The sequence below is a fragment of the Phaethon aethereus genome (genome assembly GCF_964289735.1).
Source record: "Phaethon aethereus genome assembly, chromosome: 25".
Taxonomy (NCBI): Eukaryota; Metazoa; Chordata; class Aves; order Phaethontiformes; family Phaethontidae; genus Phaethon; species Phaethon aethereus.
The window spans coordinates 4,781,877-4,800,441 of record NC_138601.1 but is presented as its reverse complement, the minus strand read 5'-3'; the positions used below and the strand labels follow the sequence as shown (position 1 = coordinate 4,800,441).

The 18,565-nt window shown below is 50.5% G+C and overlaps 2 protein-coding genes across 2 annotated transcripts; both read left to right on the top strand.

Annotated features, from left to right (window-relative positions):
- Window positions 1–2,661: 2,661 nt before the first annotated feature.
- ATP5MC1 (ATP synthase membrane subunit c locus 1) lies at window positions 2,662–5,132 on the top strand (the record flags this gene model as incomplete). The annotated part of the gene is given in 6 exon segments (XM_082010768.1): window positions 2,662–2,691; window positions 2,694–2,737; window positions 3,292–3,340; window positions 3,927–4,004; window positions 4,279–4,454; window positions 5,018–5,132. Coding segments are annotated over 6 exon segments (492 nt in total).
- Window positions 5,133–7,123: 1,991 nt separating this feature from the next.
- Window positions 7,124–16,718, top strand: UBE2Z (ubiquitin conjugating enzyme E2 Z). The gene is made up of 7 exons (XM_082010700.1): window positions 7,124–7,455; window positions 9,258–9,330; window positions 11,142–11,329; window positions 13,228–13,339; window positions 13,950–14,062; window positions 14,583–14,673; window positions 16,522–16,718. Exons 1-7 carry the CDS (start codon window positions 7,139–7,141, stop codon window positions 16,690–16,692), a joined length of 1,065 nt encoding a protein of 354 aa, XP_081866826.1. The 5' UTR covers window positions 7,124–7,138; the 3' UTR covers window positions 16,693–16,718.
- The last annotated feature ends 1,847 nt before the right edge of the window (window positions 16,719–18,565 follow it).

Below are 18,565 nucleotides of genomic sequence, written 5' to 3'. Positions count from 1 at the left end.
CGCTGTGACACAATAAATCACACAACATAAATCTGTAGTGGGTGCATAGATCAAAACAGTATCCAAATGCCAGGAGCCTAGGCAGAACTGGAAACAGAACACTTAAATCACCCTCTTTGCCACTATGGGTTGCAGGCAGCCAGGCTTCAGCCCTGGCGATCTGTCAAGGGGCAGATCACTGCTGACAAAACCCTGCTGCCAATCCCGGACAATTCCAGGAATCCAAAGCAGAACCTTCTCAGCTGACTTTAGTGACAGTAGCAGCGCGCAAGGATTGACCTCAGAATGGAGGGAAAGTTCATCATGAACAACCATCGCACTGGAGCATTTCAGGTCATCTCCAATCCAGACGTTTCACATGGAAATGAACTCTCTGGAGCCCTGTTTTTGGGTTTTTTTTGCCATCACCCAGGAGATCGTCTGTATCCTGTGCTAAAAACCAGCCTGAATATCAGGCAGAAGTTTAGATGGGGATTCTGGGACTGTGCTCGGAAAGGAGAAGGTATCCACAGCTGGAAAGAGCAGTGATAACTGCACTGACACAGGCTGCCTTGGGAGGACGGAGAATTCCACCTGCTGGGAGCGGAAGGCAGGGCAGACACTAGAAATGGATGTGACGCAATCCTCCAGGATACCCAGGACTGCAGTTTCACTTTTAGTTATCTCAGTAAAGCGTAGCAAATGGTGTGTGATTCATCTAAGCCTCAGTCTTTATCTGGCTGATGTCAACCTTTCCTACCCTGACGTGCCTTTATGACTTGCAGCTCCCAAACGGCAGGGACCTCTCGACAGCTACCAGACAGAAAAAAAAAAAAAAAGAAAATAAATCTAAGGACAGCACCTTAATCATGTTATTGCATCGCTTCAGGACAGGACACGAGCCTTTGCTGTCACAAGGCTTAAAAGTAACTTGCAAAGAAAATGAAGAATCAGCATCTGGGTGCAGCAAAACAATGCATTCTGCTGCTGCAAAAAAAAAGATGTCGGTTTTGGTGAAAATAATTGTGATCCTGAGGGAAAACAAACCGTGCAGAGCGTGCTGATGGCAGAGTCTGCCATTCGATTCCAGGAAAAGACGACAGGAAGGAGAGCGGGGAGGACATTTTATTCACGTTCACATTTTTGTTACGCCAACAGCTCGTAAATCAGCAGCGAAGGCAGGCGAGGCCCCGTGAGGCTGGTGCGGCCCGAGGGGACGGGGACAGCCACACCTTCGGGGTCTGTATGCCAAACGGTCAGTCCTAGCCCGGGGCCGAGGTAACGAGGTACCATTACAGCTCACACAGAGCACAACGGAATAAATTACGCTTCCTCCGGTGTTCACGGCCCTGCCTCTCTCCGAGGAGTTTCTGGGTTTTTTTCCTTTGCTTTCGCTGTTTCTCTTCTTTCATTAACCTGCAGCGCCCCGACGATGTAAAAAAAAGCGGGTTCCCCCTTCCCCAGTAAGAGCCGCTTCCAGCCGCGGCTGGACACTGGGACACTGCGCCCCGGATGCGCCGAGTACCACGGAAAGCGGGCCCGGCTCCGGTCCCCGTAGCATCCCTGTGCGTGGGGTCCTGGCAGAGGGCGGGGAGCACACCGGACTGTTCCCCCCCACCCCGGCAACGAAAGTGAAAGTGTTGTCGCCGTCGTCGTCGCCGCTTCGCAGCGGGGCAGCCCCCATCTCCCACCCCGGCCTCCCGTACGGCCCCCGGGAGGGGCCATCAGGCTCCGGGAGGAATATACGGGACCCCGCCACCACCGCGCCCCGCCTCACTCACCGAGAGGCACGGCTGGAAACCTCCGGTACTGCGAGGAGGAGGTGGAGGACCAGGAAAAGGCGGAGTCCCCCCGTTTCCCCCCGCTCCCCCTGGGCGGTCCCGGCCGCACTGCTGGGACTTGTAGTTCGGTGCGAGAGTGTCCCCCGCTACCGCCCTTCCGTGCCGGCGCTCCGGTTGCGGGGTGGGGACAGATCGGGGACAGCGGTGCCGGTTGTCGGGGGCCGCCAGGCCCGGGGGTGGGGGCGTGGATAAGAACTGTGGAAAGTTGGCAAGGCGGGAGCTTAGAGTCCCGGTAACGAGCTACGGCCCTGGGGAGCCTCCTCCGACTGCTCTCCTCCTCCGGGCCACCCCGGTGGGCGGTACACCGGCGGCCTCAGGCGGGCCCGCCTCCCTCGGCTCACCCAACGGCGGTCCCCAGCGGTTGAGAGTGCCGGTAACAGCGCACGGAGCCGGGCCTTGCCCCTGCACCACGGCCGGGCGGCGATCCCCTCCCCGGGGCGGCGGCACTAAACATCGACTCCAGCGACGTTCATCCACGGCTGAACCGGGCACTTTAATAAACCACGGGAAAACGTTTAAATGTTCAAAATTATCTTTTAGGACAGAATCGGAAGGGGGGCGAGCGCAGCAGCCGCCAGCGCACCGGAGAGGATGGCCAGGCCAGGCCAGGCTCACCGCCATCACGGCCACGCCTCTATGGTAACCTCCATGGTGCAAGGAGCAGCGACGCGGGCCTCATGGTCCTCTGGAAGACCTCCAGGTCGCCAGCCAATCAGCAAGCACGCAGTGAAAATAACCAACCAATAGCGGCCCGCATAGCGACACCGCCCTCCTGTCCCGTTGCATTGTCCCGGATGCTGGTGGGTGGTGCTCGCTCGGCCGTAGCCAATGGGAAACGCGGATGTTGTCCCAGGATGCCGCGCGCCGTGCGTGGCGGCAACCAATGAGCGCGGAGGACGCGGGGGGACACGGACAAGGTGAGCGGGGCGGGCGCGCCGCGCTCCTCTCACAGCCACCGCCGCCGCAGCCCCGAGCGGACCCCGCGCAGGTGGGCCCTGCGCTCGGCCCGGCCGCCCCGCTGCTACGGGGTGTAGGCTCTCCGCTGGCCGTGGGGTAGCACGGGGCACGGGCGGCCGGTGGGGATGGCGCCCGGCCGTGCCGTGCCCTTCGCTGGGAGACGGCAGCCGCGGAGGGCGCGGCAAGCGTCGGCGCCTCCGCTGTCCCCATGCACCCCTTGGGGCTTGGGCGTCCTCAGTTGGCCTTTGGTGGGGGCTTCGACCGAATCAGGGAAGGCAGAAATGCGCGGCTCTGAGTCTGCCCTGGAAAGGCCCCAGAGGAGGATTAACGGAGGGAGGGCGGCTTGGGGACACGGAGCCGTGCCTGGGGGCGGTGGGGAAAAGCCTCGGGCACCGCTCAGGGACGTGGCTGCAGATAAGACATGTTGTGTGTCAGCCCCGAGAAGGGGATGTTGGCTGGTGTCCATAGCGTTGGGATTCCCAATTCTTTTTCTGTTTTTCTTTATTTGTATTAGGTTAAGCAAAATGCAGGCTCCTTTGGCTCTCCTCAGCTCTCCAGCTCTGGTAAGTTGCTTTTCTTCAGAGGAGTATAACAATACTTAATGGGGAATACATGATTGTGAAGTCATTCTCTGTGTTGCTTGGTTCAAAACACTCTCCTGGACCCTGTGAGCGTAGGTGGGATCATGTGGGTTTGTTTTACCATGGATTTAACAAGGAAGGGAAACAAGGTGACCTCTGATGACCGGAGGGTGAGACCTACCTGCCATTTTAGTAGATGTGCAATGAACTGCAAGCCCTAGGGCTTCTCTAAAGATAAGCAGACTGGTTGTTACAGAGGTACACAGTCATCCCTTTCTTTCAAGGTATGAATTAGGAAGAAAATGTATGGAACTGCAGTAATGACTGAACTGCTGTAGCAGATATGACTCTCATTGTGTTGCAGTGTCTGTGGTACTGTCATTCAAGGACTTAATCCAGCTGGCTAAAATGGAAGTATCCTACACTTGCATATGCCTTGTTTTTTAGTCTTGTTTCATTCTTGAGATGTTTTTAAAAATTCTAAGGCTGTTTTTCATAAAATAACTGTTCTTAGGATTAGTGTGGACACATCCGACTATAGGAGTTAATTGTCTGTGTTTCGCTTCAGTTTCGGTGCTGTTCCAGGGCTCTGGCCAGACCAGTTTCAGTGTCTGTTTTCAGCAGGCCTGAGGTTCAGACTGTACAGGTGAGACTCTTATGGGGTAAACTGAGTCCTGTATTTCTGTGCTTGCTGCCTGTGATACTTGATAAGTTTCTCCCAAGACGGAGGAGTAAGTTTGTATATCAAGAGGATGGCTAATATGGGGGCATAGCTTCTAGCCCAGATTGGTGATGGCTTAGCAAGCTTGGCTGATGTTGCTCTGCCTTGAGTAAAGGGTAAATAGTGATAATGTTTTATTAAAGTCTTATATTTATGATTAAAAGCGTCATTAGCATGTTTCTTCTCCTGTATCCCACAGCCAGCTGGCGTTTCCCATCCACAACTGATCCGCCGCGAGTTCCAAACCAGTGCTGTTTCCAGGGATATTGACACTGCTGCTAAGTTCATTGGTGCTGGTGCTGCCACAGTCGGGGTGGCTGGTTCGGGAGCGGGTATTGGGACAGTGTTTGGCAGCTTGATCATTGGCTATGCCAGGTAAGTAAGATGCCTGGCTGGCTTGAATTTATTCCTTTCTTCCAGCACTAAATTTGGTAGATTAGTAGAACTTTCTCTGGAATATATGTCCAGCTCTACATGTGTAGTGTATATTAGCAGATATTGCATTGGACTGAAGCAGTTCCCCTTGGAATATAAAATGGTTGTTATAATCCATTATTCTATTAATGAATAAGAAAGTTCCTGGACTGTTTGAATCCACCCTATACTTCTGAACAATGTAGCTGCTCTGTGGAGCTCTGCCTGCCTCTAGAAGAAACAAAGCAGTAACTATTAGCAGGAACTGTTGCTTGATACCACCGGGGCAGGTGAAACTAGCCTTCAGGGTTCAACATGTCTACATCACTAAAACCCATGGCTTTCTCATTCCAGCTGGTGGCTGCCTGCTATAAAAGTTGTTTGTGCCCCCAAATCCATTGCCTATGTGACATAATCCTGGCTTTCTGTGATATGGACTCTGGTTTGGGTGTGTTTTTTCTTACTGTCGATTTCCCCCCCCCCTTCTCTCTCTGGTTTGTTCTCCCCACTTGTACAACATACAGGAATCCATCTCTCAAGCAGCAGCTTTTCTCCTATGCCATCCTGGGCTTTGCCCTGTCTGAGGCCATGGGTCTCTTCTGTTTGATGGTGGCATTCCTTATCCTCTTTGCTATGTGACATCTTCTGGTCCTGGCTGCGGCTTCCATCACACTGTCCTCTGCGGTTTGAGTCTGCTTCCATCAGAGCGTTCCAGACTGACAATTAAAGAAAAGATTTCTCTAAATAAATGGGTGGCTTTATTTTTTTTTTCCCCTTATGTTCTGGTCCAGTGGGGGGAAGTCCTTATGGAAGTTGGTGTATTGGTGAAAGAGGGTACTATCCCAGATGTGGGGGCACCCACTGGTGAAGGAGAAGAGGAATATGAAATGGTGGTGGGAGAGGAGGGAAAACTAATGGGAGGTCAGCTAGATAAGGGAAGGTGTACTTGAACAGCTCAGATTATATAAAAATACCAACTAGCATGGACCTATTAAAACAAATACTTCTAGATGAGCTGACAAAGCTCTGTGTTTTTCCACATACAGTTGTTGAAAATGCTACAGATCTTTCTTTTTCATCTGAAAGACAGTATATAGAAAAGGTGATAACATACAAGTGAAGGTGCTTAAAGTGTATTAATGGTGTTTGCATAACTAAATTACCAGTAAGTACATGAGAGTATGCACTGCCATATCATCTGAGTTTTCATCTTTCACAAAGAAGAGCTGGTTTCAAGGTCATGCCATTCATCTGTCTCCTCAAAGCATCAGTTTACACAAAGGACCACAGCTGAGTTATATTCTTCCCCCCTCTACCCCACAGTTACTTGCTTCAGCTGCTTTAGAGATTGGAGTATACTAGGGAGGAGGAATTCTAAAATCTATCCTGAATCTTGGGCCCTGTGGTAAGACAGGAAGGTGAGCACTGGGGGAGCCTGTCTGGTTATCTGCTTTAGGTAATTGAATTAATGCAGCTACTGTGTGTGCTTAAGGCCTCAGGCAGGGTTGTGACAGCCCTGGGGATATGAACAGGGTACAGGAACTACTCTGTTCATTCATAACAGTTGCTTACACCCTGTGAGGGGAAGGGGGGGCTGCAAAAAATTTGATTCCAAGAAGTCTCAGGGACAGTTTTTTTTGAGAATCACAGCTCTGAAACCAAAAAGAACTTGAGGGAGACTCGCTGGCTGAACTAGAGAGGAAAAAAGTCCTGCATATGCAGCCAGGCTGGCTCCTGGCGACAAACATATAACCCTGAAACAGTAATACTGCGCTTTGGGAATCTTCTCTGGGTGTTGATAGCAGGTTGTAGCTATCAGCGTGTCAGGCAGTCAGCACTTACTGTCTCTGGAAACAACACTGCTAGCTGTGTGTAAGCTAGGTATTATTCTCCCTTACACGTACGAAACTCTGCATAAATAACTTCTGTTGTTGTATCCTTGGTAAAGCAAAAGTGACCTTGGAACTAAAATCACTCACTTTGGTTGCACACTTAACTGTAAGTAACCCAGTGCTGCTGGGCGGCTCTGGCAGGTGGTGTAGGGCTCAGATGGTCCGTGTAGGCCAGAAGCAGAGCTGCTGGTTTCCTGTGACCTGAGTAACAGCTTTCCCCCTCTCACACCACTCTGGGCAGGCCGTTTTGCTCCTTGACCGTTTCCTGGAGCCGGTGGGGTGAGGGTGTGCACCCTGGGGAGGGCTTTGGGTGCTGCCTGAGGTCACAGCTGTGCCTCGGTCCGCGCTGAAACGCTGCCCTGCCGTGTCTCCGCAGGCTGAGGCGTGCTGACAGCGAGGCTGTTGCAGCAGCCGCTTCCCAGCAGAGCTTTTTCCACCCAAAAAGCACCAAACTAGTAACTATTTCGGCTGCTTCCAGCTCGGGTAGACCCCCGCCACAGCAGGGGTCGCGCTACGCCGCAGTGGTACACTCTAGCCTACAATAGTAGTCTCTGTGGAAGGGGCGCTCTGGCGGTGAGAGGGAGACTCTATGGTGGCTGGGGGGAGTTTGCGCCTGTAGTGGGGGGGGGGGAGTGGGGGAGGTGCCACTCTGGCCGATTATCTGTGGTGGAGGCGCGGGGCGGGGGCCGCTCTGGCCGGCGGACTCGCTGGTGCGGAGTCCCGGAAGCGGCGTTCCCCGAGGCCGGGCGCGGAATGGCGGAGAGTCCGGCCGCCGAGGAGGCGGCCCCGGCCGCGGTGCTGGCGGGCAGCGGCGGCGCCTCGGCCGGCCCGGGCGGCGGCGCGGGGAGCCCTGGCGTCTTCATCCCCGCCGAGCTGTGGGCGGCGGCGGGCTTCGGCGCTGCGACGCCGGGCGCCGGTGTCGCCCCGGGGAGCGGCGGGGCCCCCATCGCGGCAGCGGCGGCGGCCGCGGGGGCAGCGCTCCTCACGCACTCCGCCTTCTGGGACCCCACGGTCAGCGGCGACTGGGACAGCGAGCGGCCCAGCCCGGCCTGCCTCCTGCGGATCAAACGGTGAGAGAGCTGCCCTGCCCGTCAGCGGCGGAGCCTCCCCGCCCCGGGCCCGGTGACTGAGCGGCGCTGCCGGGGGCTGGCTCCCGTAGCGACCCGGCGTCCTCGCCTCTGCCGGCCCTGCGGGGCTCCCCCGCGCCTAGCCAGCTGTGAGCCGGGGAGCCCCAGCCGCGCTGCCCCGGCGGCTGTTGCGGGGGTTGCCTGGGCGGAAAGCGGGCACGGAGCCGAGGCTTATAACGCGGTGGAGACGCTTGGCTCGTCCCCGGTATCCTCGAGGCAGGAGCTGTCCCCTGGGCCTTACCTTCCGCTCTCCAGCAGGCCTTGGAGACCTGGGTTCGGGCCTGGGGACAGGCCCTGGTCCCTCCCTGTGTCCCGGGGCTTTCCTGGGGACAGACCCCGGTCCCTACCATGTCCAGGTGCTCGAGTGAGGATGCAGTCTTACACCTCGCCTGCCCTGGAGCTGTGGACCCCCGTGCTGCCCTCTGGGGTCTCTTTCTCCGTTTGCTGTTGCTGGGGCCTTTGGCAGCAAAGCTTCATGGCTCTGATGCTGCCCTGGGGATGACGGGCTGCTCCTTGGAGGCACTGCTAAATGGGGAGGGGAGCAGGCTTCTCAGTCCGCATCAACAGTCACGTTAAGATGTTTATCCTAAACCTGCCTGTAGCGATCCTCCTTCCTGCTGGTGCCCACCCATTTGGCTGCTCTGACTGTTTAAAGGATCATCTGCTTAAACCTGGTGTGTCGATAGCCTTTGATATAATGAGCAATATGGTCTTGTATTGTTAGAAAATGCTGGCACTGTTTCAACAAGCTCTTCCTCTTCCTTCAGAGCAAGTATTGCTGCCTGCCAGGCTCTTGCTTATCCTTGTTCTAGAGCTTGTATAATGTTTTCCAAAGATGGCACCAGATATTTGGGCAGTTTCCAATCCAAATGCCGAAAAGCACTAACCTCGTAACGGTAGGTAGGAAGGTGAGGCTCTCCTGTTGCTCTCGCACTTGTTCTCACCTTGAAACGTCTCTGAGCTCTGGTTGCTTCCCAAATGAGAAGGTCGAGTGGGCGCTTGTCCTGGAGCTCAGTGCAGCTCTGATTATGGGAGAGAGGTGTTTTGGGCGATGAACAGTAATGGGTGCCATTCTGTTTATCTGTAAACTGCATAGACTTGTAGGTGATTTGCTGTTTTTCAGTTCATTTGGTCAGAGTTCCTAGAGAAACAGGGCCATTGTGATCAAGTTGTGTGTGTATGTGCATCTTAACTACTCTGGAATCTGCTGTCTGATTAAATCCAAATTTGTCAGAGCAGTAATGTACTCAAAGGCAGCTGAGTCACAGAATGTTTGGGGGAAACAAATGACTGGGTATACGAAAGGGATCCTGTAAATAGTCTGAGTGTGAAGAAGGAAAACATAGAGAGAGAAAGTTATCTTCTAAATAACAAACTTCACCTAAGAGAACTTTCAAATGACTACCTTAGGGGAAGTTTATGGTTGAATTTTTACATGCTGGAGCTGATCTACGGTAAAATACAAGGCGGCAGTTAGTCAAGGTGCGCTTGGTCTGATGCCTCATGTATTGTTTCACTGAATGCTGCTTGTGCTCTTGAAATGCCCTAACTATTTTTGGGGATAAGTTGAAAGAGCTCGTCCAGAAGACAGTCAGAGACAAAAGAAAAATGTCTATCTCTAGTTTCCGTCTTAAAAGTCCGTCCCTTTGCATCTGTGCACAGATTTGTCATCTAGAACGCTCAGTGCCTCGAGGGCTGATGAACGCCAAGGGAGATCTTGACTAATTCCTGTTTCCTTTGTTCAGGGATATCATGTCCATTTACAAGGAACCGCCCCCGGGAATGTTTGTTGTGCCTGATCCCCACGACATGACCAAGGTAAGAGAAGATTTGGAGCTGGTTCAGCTTTTTGCTTCTCTGTATGTTGCTGTTGATGACTGCTTTAAGGGTTTGCCCAAATGGAGTATTCCCTTAATGTTTTGAAAGAAGTCAGGATGAGTCTTGCAAGAGCATAATGAGGCTCCAGTTTTCTTGGTGACATTGAGATGGGCTGCATTTAAAATGGGAGGAGGCTCTCAAGGAAACTGGCTCTGTGGAGAGATACCGTCACAGGGACCTGAGGAGCTTCCGCAGGTAAAGCCAGCCCTGCTTTAGTAGCCCTGTGAACCAGTGGGGTGCTGATCCAGCTCATTTCATCCTACTGATGCTTGAAAACAATCAATAGAGCAGCTCAAAGAAGGGAGCGCTCCGTGGAAAGCTGTTGGCCATGGGGAGCTTCTTGGAGAGGCTGGGAATGAGAAACACCCATTAGCCACAAGCAGTGCTGGAGTATCCGTAATCCGCCTGGGGAACTTGGAAATGTTTAATTGTTGTGAGCTGGTAGAGAGATGTGTCCTTGCACCCGGGCCCTGTCCTGCTGTGGAGCTGCCTCCTGGGTTTTTGCAGGTACCAAGGTTGTGCGCAGGTCTGACCCACACAGCCGCTCCCACCACATCATCTCCAGCCCACCTACTCTCTGGTGACACAGGCATGGCTATGGCCTCTCCTGCCCCGGTTCTTCCCCTCCTGGCTCTTGGGGTTTTCCAGGACTGGGAATTTCCGATTATGTCAGAGAGAATGCAGTGAGCTGGGAGGCAGAGGTTGCACACATGGTGTTCTTGATCCAGTGTGTTTCTCTGCTGGTGCTGCCCTTTCTCCAGCCTGTGTCACCTGGTCTGGCCGTACTGGTTCCCGAGAGTTGCGTGTGTGTGTGAGGGGTTGCTTTGGTTTTTCCTCTGCTGCACACTTCTCCCACCCCCCTGACAAATGTGGCATCCTCCACATTCCCTCACATTCTCCCCATGGAAGCGCCTGTCTGGCTTAGGACCCCTGGGTTTTTGGAGGCAGCACAAAGGGAGTGTCTGTGCAGCCAACTCCCACCTGGGGCGCTTCGCTGCAGCTCTGGCTTCCCTCCACGTTGGTAGCTGAAAGTGCCAAAATGCCCTTCAACGGAAATGCGGGTTTGTAGAACACCAGCCTTGGGGCTTTTAACTGAAATCCTGGGGAGGTAAGAGGATCATTAAAGGAGACTGCTTGGATCACTTGGGGAGTAAGCTTCCTTAATAGCCCAAAGGGAGTAGATTTCCTGGTATACAATTGAGATCTTTGAGGGTAATTAGCATGGAGAGAATAGGGTCTTAATTTCGGATCCTGGCAGAGGAAATTGAGTGATTGGTTTTAATAAGACCAAATCAGCACAAGACCATAAAATTGAGGAATGCTCTAGTTTTGGCAGAAATTCTGAATTTTTTTCTTTCTAAAATTAGATTTTTTTTCATATTTGAATTTTTTTTTTTTTTTTTTTTTTTTTTTTAAGCAGAGCTTACCAGTTCAACTGTGATTCAGTCTGGTTTGGACTATATAGAGATGTATGGGAGGCAGCTGTTGTGGACTCTGGCCAAACCTTGCGTTGGAAACCGGCTTTGCACATTGAGTGTGGCAGAGGGGAAAGAAGTGTGCAGCAGCGGCTCTGGCTAAAGAGGGAAGGAGGGAGGGTTAAGTATGGCCTGCACATGGCGTGTGCTTGTGGAAGATGCTGCGTTCATACTGCTGCCTGGGTGGAGATTTCTTGCCTTCGGTTGGCTTTGTTGAGGATTTGATGGTGCTGCACAATTTTGAAGTGGTGCGCAAGACGGGCTTTTGTTTTCCAGATTCATGCATTGATCACAGGCCCATTTGACACGCCTTATGAAGGGGGTTTCTTCTTGTTCCTGTTTCGCTGTCCTCCAGATTATCCCATCCACCCACCAAGGGTCAAACTGATGACAACGGGAAATAACACAGTGAGGTTTAACCCCAACTTCTACCGCAATGGGAAAGTCTGCCTGAGTATTCTAGGGTAAGAGGAGACTTTGGCTGTTTTGATGGGAAATCAGGACGTGGCTGCAAGGCTGTATTCTGCCTCACGCATCCTTCTCGGCGCGTTGTGCCCTGATCTTGCCCCAGACACGTGCTTGGATGCACCTTTATGCTTCTGTGAAGTCAAGTGCAGAATCAGAGTCGTAAAGCAGGACAAATTCCTCTACGGGAGTAAGACTCTAACTTGTCTTTAAAAGCACCTGAGACCGGAGCAAGGGAAACATGAACTTCAGGGGACATTGCCGCTTTTCTCCCGGTTCCCCTTTGCAAAGCCTCGGCCTGAGCGCTGCGTTTCTTCCGCTTTTGCACTTTACAGCCTGATCCTTAATGTTGTGTGAATATAGGTTTTTGTGGTTTTAATTTCCTCTCTCCGTGTGGGTTTAAAAATAAATAAATAAAATTAAAAGCCGCTAAGAACTTCCTTGAGAGCCATTTGACTGCTCTGGGCTTCCACCTACACATAGTATGTGGGGCTGAGCGGTTGGTGTAATGATTTACAAGCTCTGCTCCCATGCTGCCTGTTCAAACAGGCTCCACTGCTGCAGATGCTTGTTATTCACCTGCTTGATTTTTAAACATTTGAAAGTCCTGGTTGATTGAATGGCTCTTATGAATGAAGGAACCCTGGCCGTGGTGTGGTATTCCCAACCCCAGCTGTGATGGTTTCAGTTGCCTGTAAAGAAGGGCTTTGGCTGAGGCTCTGGACTGGTGCAGCTGGGGTCTTAGGACCTGGTTCCTTCTGCTGCAGGGAGGTAGCGACAGCAGCCAGGAGAGGAGGGGGCAGTGACAGCTTGATTGCTGTAGGGATTTGATCAACCAACAAGAGTCTGAGCACTGATGTGGGTATAGGGCTGCCTTTACTGGGATGGTTTCAGCAGTGCTGTGCATGTGCCACTTAGACCAAGGTTGATCCAAGTAGCTGATACTCGTCAGCTGATAGATACTGGCCCAGGGCTAGGCGAGAGATGTGTTGCGCTGGGAAACACCTTCCTCGGTGTAGGAGTCTTCCTGATCTAGTGAGCTGGATGCCAACACCTGCAAAGTGCTGAGATGTGTAGGGCATGTCCTTATCTCAGGGCTCTGAATGCCCAGTAGCTCCCACGCCAGCTGCCTTGTTGCTCTGGCATGGAAGCTAAATTATTGAGTGAACAAAGAGCCTCGGCCTTAGCAGAAATGGGAAGCGCAGAGGGAGCTGCGAATGAAGGAATTTAAGAAGAGCATATTTGGGTCAGCACATCCTTGTTCAGCTCACAGGGAGACAGGTCTGTATCTGGAACTAAGATATTAAGGGCAAGCAGCAGAACAGCTTTTTCTGCTTATGCTGTTCTGTGCAAAGGTTTTTGCTGCCCTGTTGTATGAAACGGGCACCTTATTCCTATAGCAGAGCATCCGTTAGTGCTTTTGATGGCAGTTCTTGTGCCAAGTGTCTGCATTACAGGCTGCACAAGTGATGGTCTTGTTTGAGTCTTGAAAATCAGATTTCAGTTCTTTAGAGTTGGTGTTTTTGACTTACGGTAGTGCTGGTAGTTTGTATTGCTCCAGGGTGCTGTGTGCAATGAGAGCTTTAAAGTGCCCTGTAAGATGCTTGGAAATGTTACTTTTCCTCAGCTCATTTGTGATGTCCTGTGTGTGTTAGCAGTGGAGTGAAGCTTATCAGCCTCTGGCCTTGGTCAAGCTAAAATATTAATTTGGTTGAGATAATAAACTCCCTTCACTTTCTCAGCGTCCAGTGCTTTCTATATCTGTAGCAGCTGTTTCTTTTCCTGTCGCATTTCTGTAAGGTTTCCCAGGCTTTCTGCTCTTTGGTAGTTGGAGGGATGGTGCTCACTGGGCCATTCCTGTGTTGTTAATTGATGCTTTTCTGTTTTAATGCCTCAGCACTTGGACCGGGCCTGCATGGAGCCCAGCACAGAGTATTTCTTCAGTCCTCATCTCCATCCAGTCTCTGATGACTGAGAACCCCTATCACAATGAACCAGGCTTTGAGCAGGTGAGAGTTTGAGGTGGATCACCTCTGATTCTGCAGCTATTTGTCTCTTCCATCCACACCTTGCTCCTGGTGGCAAGTGCCATTCTGCAAATGGGGACAAAAGTAGGTTATGTCGCTTGGCTCTTTTCCAGCTTGCTCTGCCTCTAGTCAGAGCTTGAGGGGGAGTTGCAAGCCAGCTCTGAACCGGAGGCTGCTTAGCTCACGTATGTGTAAGGTAACAGAAGAACAAGAGGCATTTGAGAAGTTGCTGGGGAGATGGGATGGCTCTTCATTTCTCTGCAACGTGACTCCTGAAATGGCTTCCTTGGGACATATTGTCATGCGGGAACAAAGCTGCTCAGGTTTTCGTGGTCTCCAGCATTCTGGAGAGAGGCAGGTTTCTGTGCTAACTTTATCAGTTGACCTGCCTCCACAGCATTGTGAGTCCAAGGCTCTGGAGACATGTAAAATCTTGCCAGCTTTTCATTTGCAGTATAAATTAGCTCGGTGTACACAGAACAGAAAAAAGCTGTAGCGGGTTTGTGCACCGGTGAAATTCATCAGGCCCAGGAGGGAGACACAAAGAGCCATTCCTGTAGCGTGGACTCACTGGCCCAAATTCTGTTTCCAGGAGAGGCACCCTGGGGACAGCAAGAACTATAACGAGTGCATTCGGCATGAGACCATTCGGGTAGCAGTGTGCGACATGCTGGAAGGAAAGTGTCCCTGTCCTGAGCCATTACGGTAGGCAAAGAAAGAAAGTGGGTGTGGGGAGGCAGAATAAACTTCTCAGGCTGCTCTTCCTGAAATCCTGATAGTTGCTCCAAGGAAGAGCAAGTCTTTAACTCTCCCTGGTCCAGCAAAGAGTCATTTTGTTTCCCCTGGAGTGGTTGGCTGCATGTGTGTGGTGCCCAGGAGCTGTGCATTGACAAAGGCTGTGTTAATGCACACAATGGCTGCATCCTCTGACTTGTATTTGAGTATAAATGTGCCTTGTCTTACAGGGAGAAAAAAAAAAATCTCAGAGGGAGGGGAGCACAGCTGTTGTCGAAACACACAGAATCTCTTCAGCTGCAGTGATGTTGCAGTTCGTTTTGCTCTGTGTCCTGCCTCGCTGTACCCTGTTAGTTGTCTGGGACGCTCTGTATGGGTGTCCATGCTGACTACATGAACTGGAGTTCAGTGGGATGGGGTGACCCTGACTGATGTGACCGTTGTAACACTGTCGTTTTGTGTTGACTGTTTGATCTCTCATTGCGTTCAGGGGTGTAATGGAGAAATCCTTCATGGAATACTACGACTTCTATGAAGGGGTGTGTAAAGAGAGACTTTATCTCCAAGGACAGACGATGCAGGTGGGTCCAGACAATTTTCTTGTTGTCAACACACTGCCTTAGATAAGGGTGTGTGGTTAGTGACAAACAACAATGTGCAGCACCTAGAGGTACATGGCTGGATCTGGATCTTTTCTGTGAAATGTATATTCTGACTTTGAATCAACCATGAAACTGAGACGTTCCTGTGCATAAGACATTATGTCCCCCAAGTTCAGAGGATGCACATGGTGTTTTCCAGGCTGTTAGACTTCTCAGAGTGCTGGAACTGAGCCATTTTCCAGGCAAGCAGGTACTTTTTTCAGCATTGGAACTGGTACAGTTTGCTTTCATGTGGATTTGGTGTTAAGCAGGAAGGGCACGTGCAGGTTATCCAATGCTGGTGGCAACTGAACTCCATTGCAGTGTTTTCCTGTTGGGTCACTTGTCAAGTTTCTCTTTTTCTGAGGTTCCTTTGCTCATACAGCACATAGGAACTTTTCTCTGACACTTCTTGTTCTGTCAGATGAGTTTGAAAGTGGCTGACTAAGTCAGAAGTTACTGGGGGAGGAAGGGGTGGAGGAACGGTGACAATATGGCAGACACATCTAGACAGGTTGAATACAGGAGCTTGTTTCTGCAGACTTTAAAGAATAGATTGCCAGTCTATTTGCATATGAACAGATGTATCTTCCTCCCTCATCAGCCACCTCTTGTCTGACTCATTGAGAAATTCCACGGCTAAGAAAAGATGGAGGTGGTTGATTTAATGATCTTGTGTCTCTGAGCCCGTTTTTTCCTGTCAGTGCCGTCACTGGCTGTGTAATTCATAAACTGAAAGCACTTCCAAAGCAGGAGAATTTGATGTTTGGAGCAAGAAATTCCCATAAGGAAGGTGTGTGCCTGACTTAGAGCTGCGGAGAGTACTGAACTGAAGGCTGTGTAGTGAAGTTTGGTGACTAATACTAGAGGATTGTCAGGTGTGGCCCACTCTTGCTTCTTCTTCAAGGAGCCAGGGCTTAGTTGCTTTCTCCAGGGTTTATGAAGATCACTGTGTTGTGCTCAGTTCTTGGAGGTAGTGACTGCTGTGGTCTGTTTTCTGTTCTCTTCTGAATAGTAGCACAGCAAGCATGAACACAACGTGCTGGAGAGATGGCATTGTTGTCTTCACTACCCTGTATTCAAAATGAAGTCACTCCAGGCTCAGTATCAGTTGAGTGCTTGCCAGATGTGCTGTCTCGTTAACTCTAGGGCCACATTTTGGCTTGTACCAAAGATTTCCATCAGATGGGACAGCATAGCCACCACCACCACCTTATACAGCCCTGGCAATGTATCTTTGACCTGGGATGGGGATAAAGGCAGCAAATGTTCAATAATGTGCAAGGACTTTCTGCCTCTGACTTGGCTACATCTCAGCTGCGGGCCTTGATTTAAAATGAGAATAGTGATGCTTCGTTTGGAAAAGGTCTGTAGCACTAATATAAAGTGTGGTCAAGGCTTTGGCCTCTGGATGTTAGAGACTTTCATTTGTAATGTTTTCGCTGCCTCTCTGGAGTGGTCCTGAGACCAAATCTTTGAAATCGTTTCAAAGCTCCCTCACAGCTGCTAGTAGAAATCCAACCCATGTCTGCTTGGCCTTTCATCTGTTTTTGAAGTTTGCTTGGGTTTGTCAGGTTCCCCAAAAGGGACTCTGAACAGAAATTATCTTCAGTCTTCAACCTCTGCCATGACAGTGGAAAGTTTAGGGGCCTCTCCATCATAAGATGGGATTTAGCCCTTGAGTCTTTGACCATTTGTTGCTCAATTACTATGCAGCTTGCTTCTTTCTGCCTCTTGCCAGAAGGATAATGGTCTATATTAACAGGCTTATTTGTGGTTTTCTTCCAGGATCCTTTTGGTGAAAAACGAGGCCACTTTGACTATCAGTCCCTATTAGTGCGTTTGCAAGGAATTCGACAGAAGGTGCAAGAGAAACACCAGCAGGAGAATACAGAAATAGACTCTGAGAGCAGCTCCTCCGAGACAGAGACAGACACTCAAGGTTGCTCTAAAGCTTAGAGCTGCATTAACAGTGGAGAGGCCAAGCCGTGGGGATGTTCTGTCTTCACACTCTAGAGTACCCCTGACAGACTCGACAACCAAACCAATGCCAGAGCGGAGAAGACTCCGGGACATCTTCTGTCTCCTTTTACTGCTCTGGTGGATAATGCTGAACGAGAAGACTTCATGCTAGACAAAGCCAAGCTTGTGACAGGCTACTCTTAAAAGGTACTTAACTATGCTAGAAAGCCAGAGCATGTGGCATCAGGTTATTTTTTGGAAACACCTACACTGGTTGGGTTTTTCTTTTTTTTCCTCCATTTGATTAAAGAATGAGATTTAGATTGCAAACCCTCTTTACAGCTTTTCTGTTCCTAGACAGTGAGCCCTTCCCAGGGGCCACGCTGAACGTGGAGCTGTAGCTGTGGGAGTGCTTTGATGAGTCCAGGGTATGACAGGGCCCACGCACTGTGTGCCCAGGCGAAACCTTTTTGTGTGGATTGGGAGAGATGGAGCCTCTCTGCTCTGTGGAGCCCATCTACCTGATGTCTTTCTTCTAGACACTGTTCTAGACAGACCAAAGATAAAGAGCAGTGATGGAATCTGGGCTCCTTTCTGAAAGCTTTACTCAAGCCCTGGGTGACTTTGTCCACTGAGACTTCAGGCGCAAAGGGGCGAATGAAAAGTGGAAACTGCAAGAATCCATAAATCAAGTGCAGGTGTGTTCACCTGGCATTTTGGGGAAGGGAGGGTGAGAAAATAATTGGTCAGAGATGGGGGAGCACTTAAAAATGTGTAGTTTGTGTATATTTTTTTTTTTTGTAAAGTGTTGATTTGAATTTAGCATTTTAGAAGTATTCTATTCTGGCTGCTCTGAATGGAGCTGTTTTGTTTCCTTAATCAAAGTACTCTGCTTTCCACCTCTCTGGTCAATGTAATATTTTATTTTCCTCCCTTCTTCTTCCTGCCACCTCACTCCCCGCTGCTACCTTGATCCATCAGATTAAAAGGCTAGAATAAGGGGCGGTTCTAGCTAAGGAAGCCTCTGTTTCTGGATGGAGTTCTTCAGAGGTGTACGCCTTGTTACTGACGAATTCCTTTGCCAAACTTGGCTGAGCACAAGCTAGCCGAGTGTTGTAAAGTTTAACACTTCAGTGCTTGGACCGTTTTAAACAGCAGCTTTTTACTGTTAGTGAAGGCCAGCCTCTTGGAGAGGTGTCTGCTGGCTGTGAGTGCCATTACATCAAAGATGTATTCAGTGTAACTTGGGTGGAGGTGAGATACCCAGTTTCTCCAGGTAAATGAGCCTGGTGACAATTGATTTGAGCCGTATAATGTTTTGTTGATAAAGAGCTTAATCTACTTTTTTTTATTATTATTTTTTGGGGGAGCTTTGATAGAAAGCTAAGCACAAAGTTGCACATTGTCCTGGGCCCTCTCCCAGTTTCCTTAAATACCTTCCCACCAGCTCGGCCCTGTTTCAGACTCCTGATGGTGGTGGGAGAACTTCCAACGCAGTCATCTTTGTTCTAAAAAAAAGCGCAGAAAGAGGGGCCAGAAGACCCCTGCCGCGTGCTGTACAGAAAGGCAATGCCCCATGCGTCACTGAATTATTTTCAGTCTCTGTGATTTATATCAACTCTTGCAGAACTCGGAAGCCTGCAACACTGCTGCTTAAGCAGCTCTGAAAAGCTGGAAGGTGGAAACATTTCTGAATTGTTAAGGTGCCGTTTAACAACTTGGGAACCTTTTTTCCCTTTAGCAAACTCCCCTGGGTCTGTCATTGGCTTGATTTAGACTTAAACCCCGTCTTCCCTTGAGGGAAAGCTGAACTTACATACGACTCAAGACATACATCAGATGAGAGTAAATAAAGCAGTGTTCACCTCGA

What these genes read in the sequence shown, in the direction of transcription:
- UBE2Z (XM_082010700.1), top strand. Translation starts at nt 7,139, where the DNA reads ATGGCGGAGAGTCCGGCCGCCGAGGAGGCGGCCCCGGCCGCGGTGCTG. An exon ending in ATCCCCACGACATGACCAAG is followed by an intron (nt 9,331 to 11,141) that starts GTAAGAGAAGAT and finishes TTTGTTTTCCAG; the next exon opens with ATTCATGCATTGATCACAGG. An exon ending in GTCTGCCTGAGTATTCTAGG is followed by an intron (nt 11,330 to 13,227) that starts GTAAGAGGAGAC and finishes TTAATGCCTCAG; the next exon opens with CACTTGGACCGGGCCTGCAT.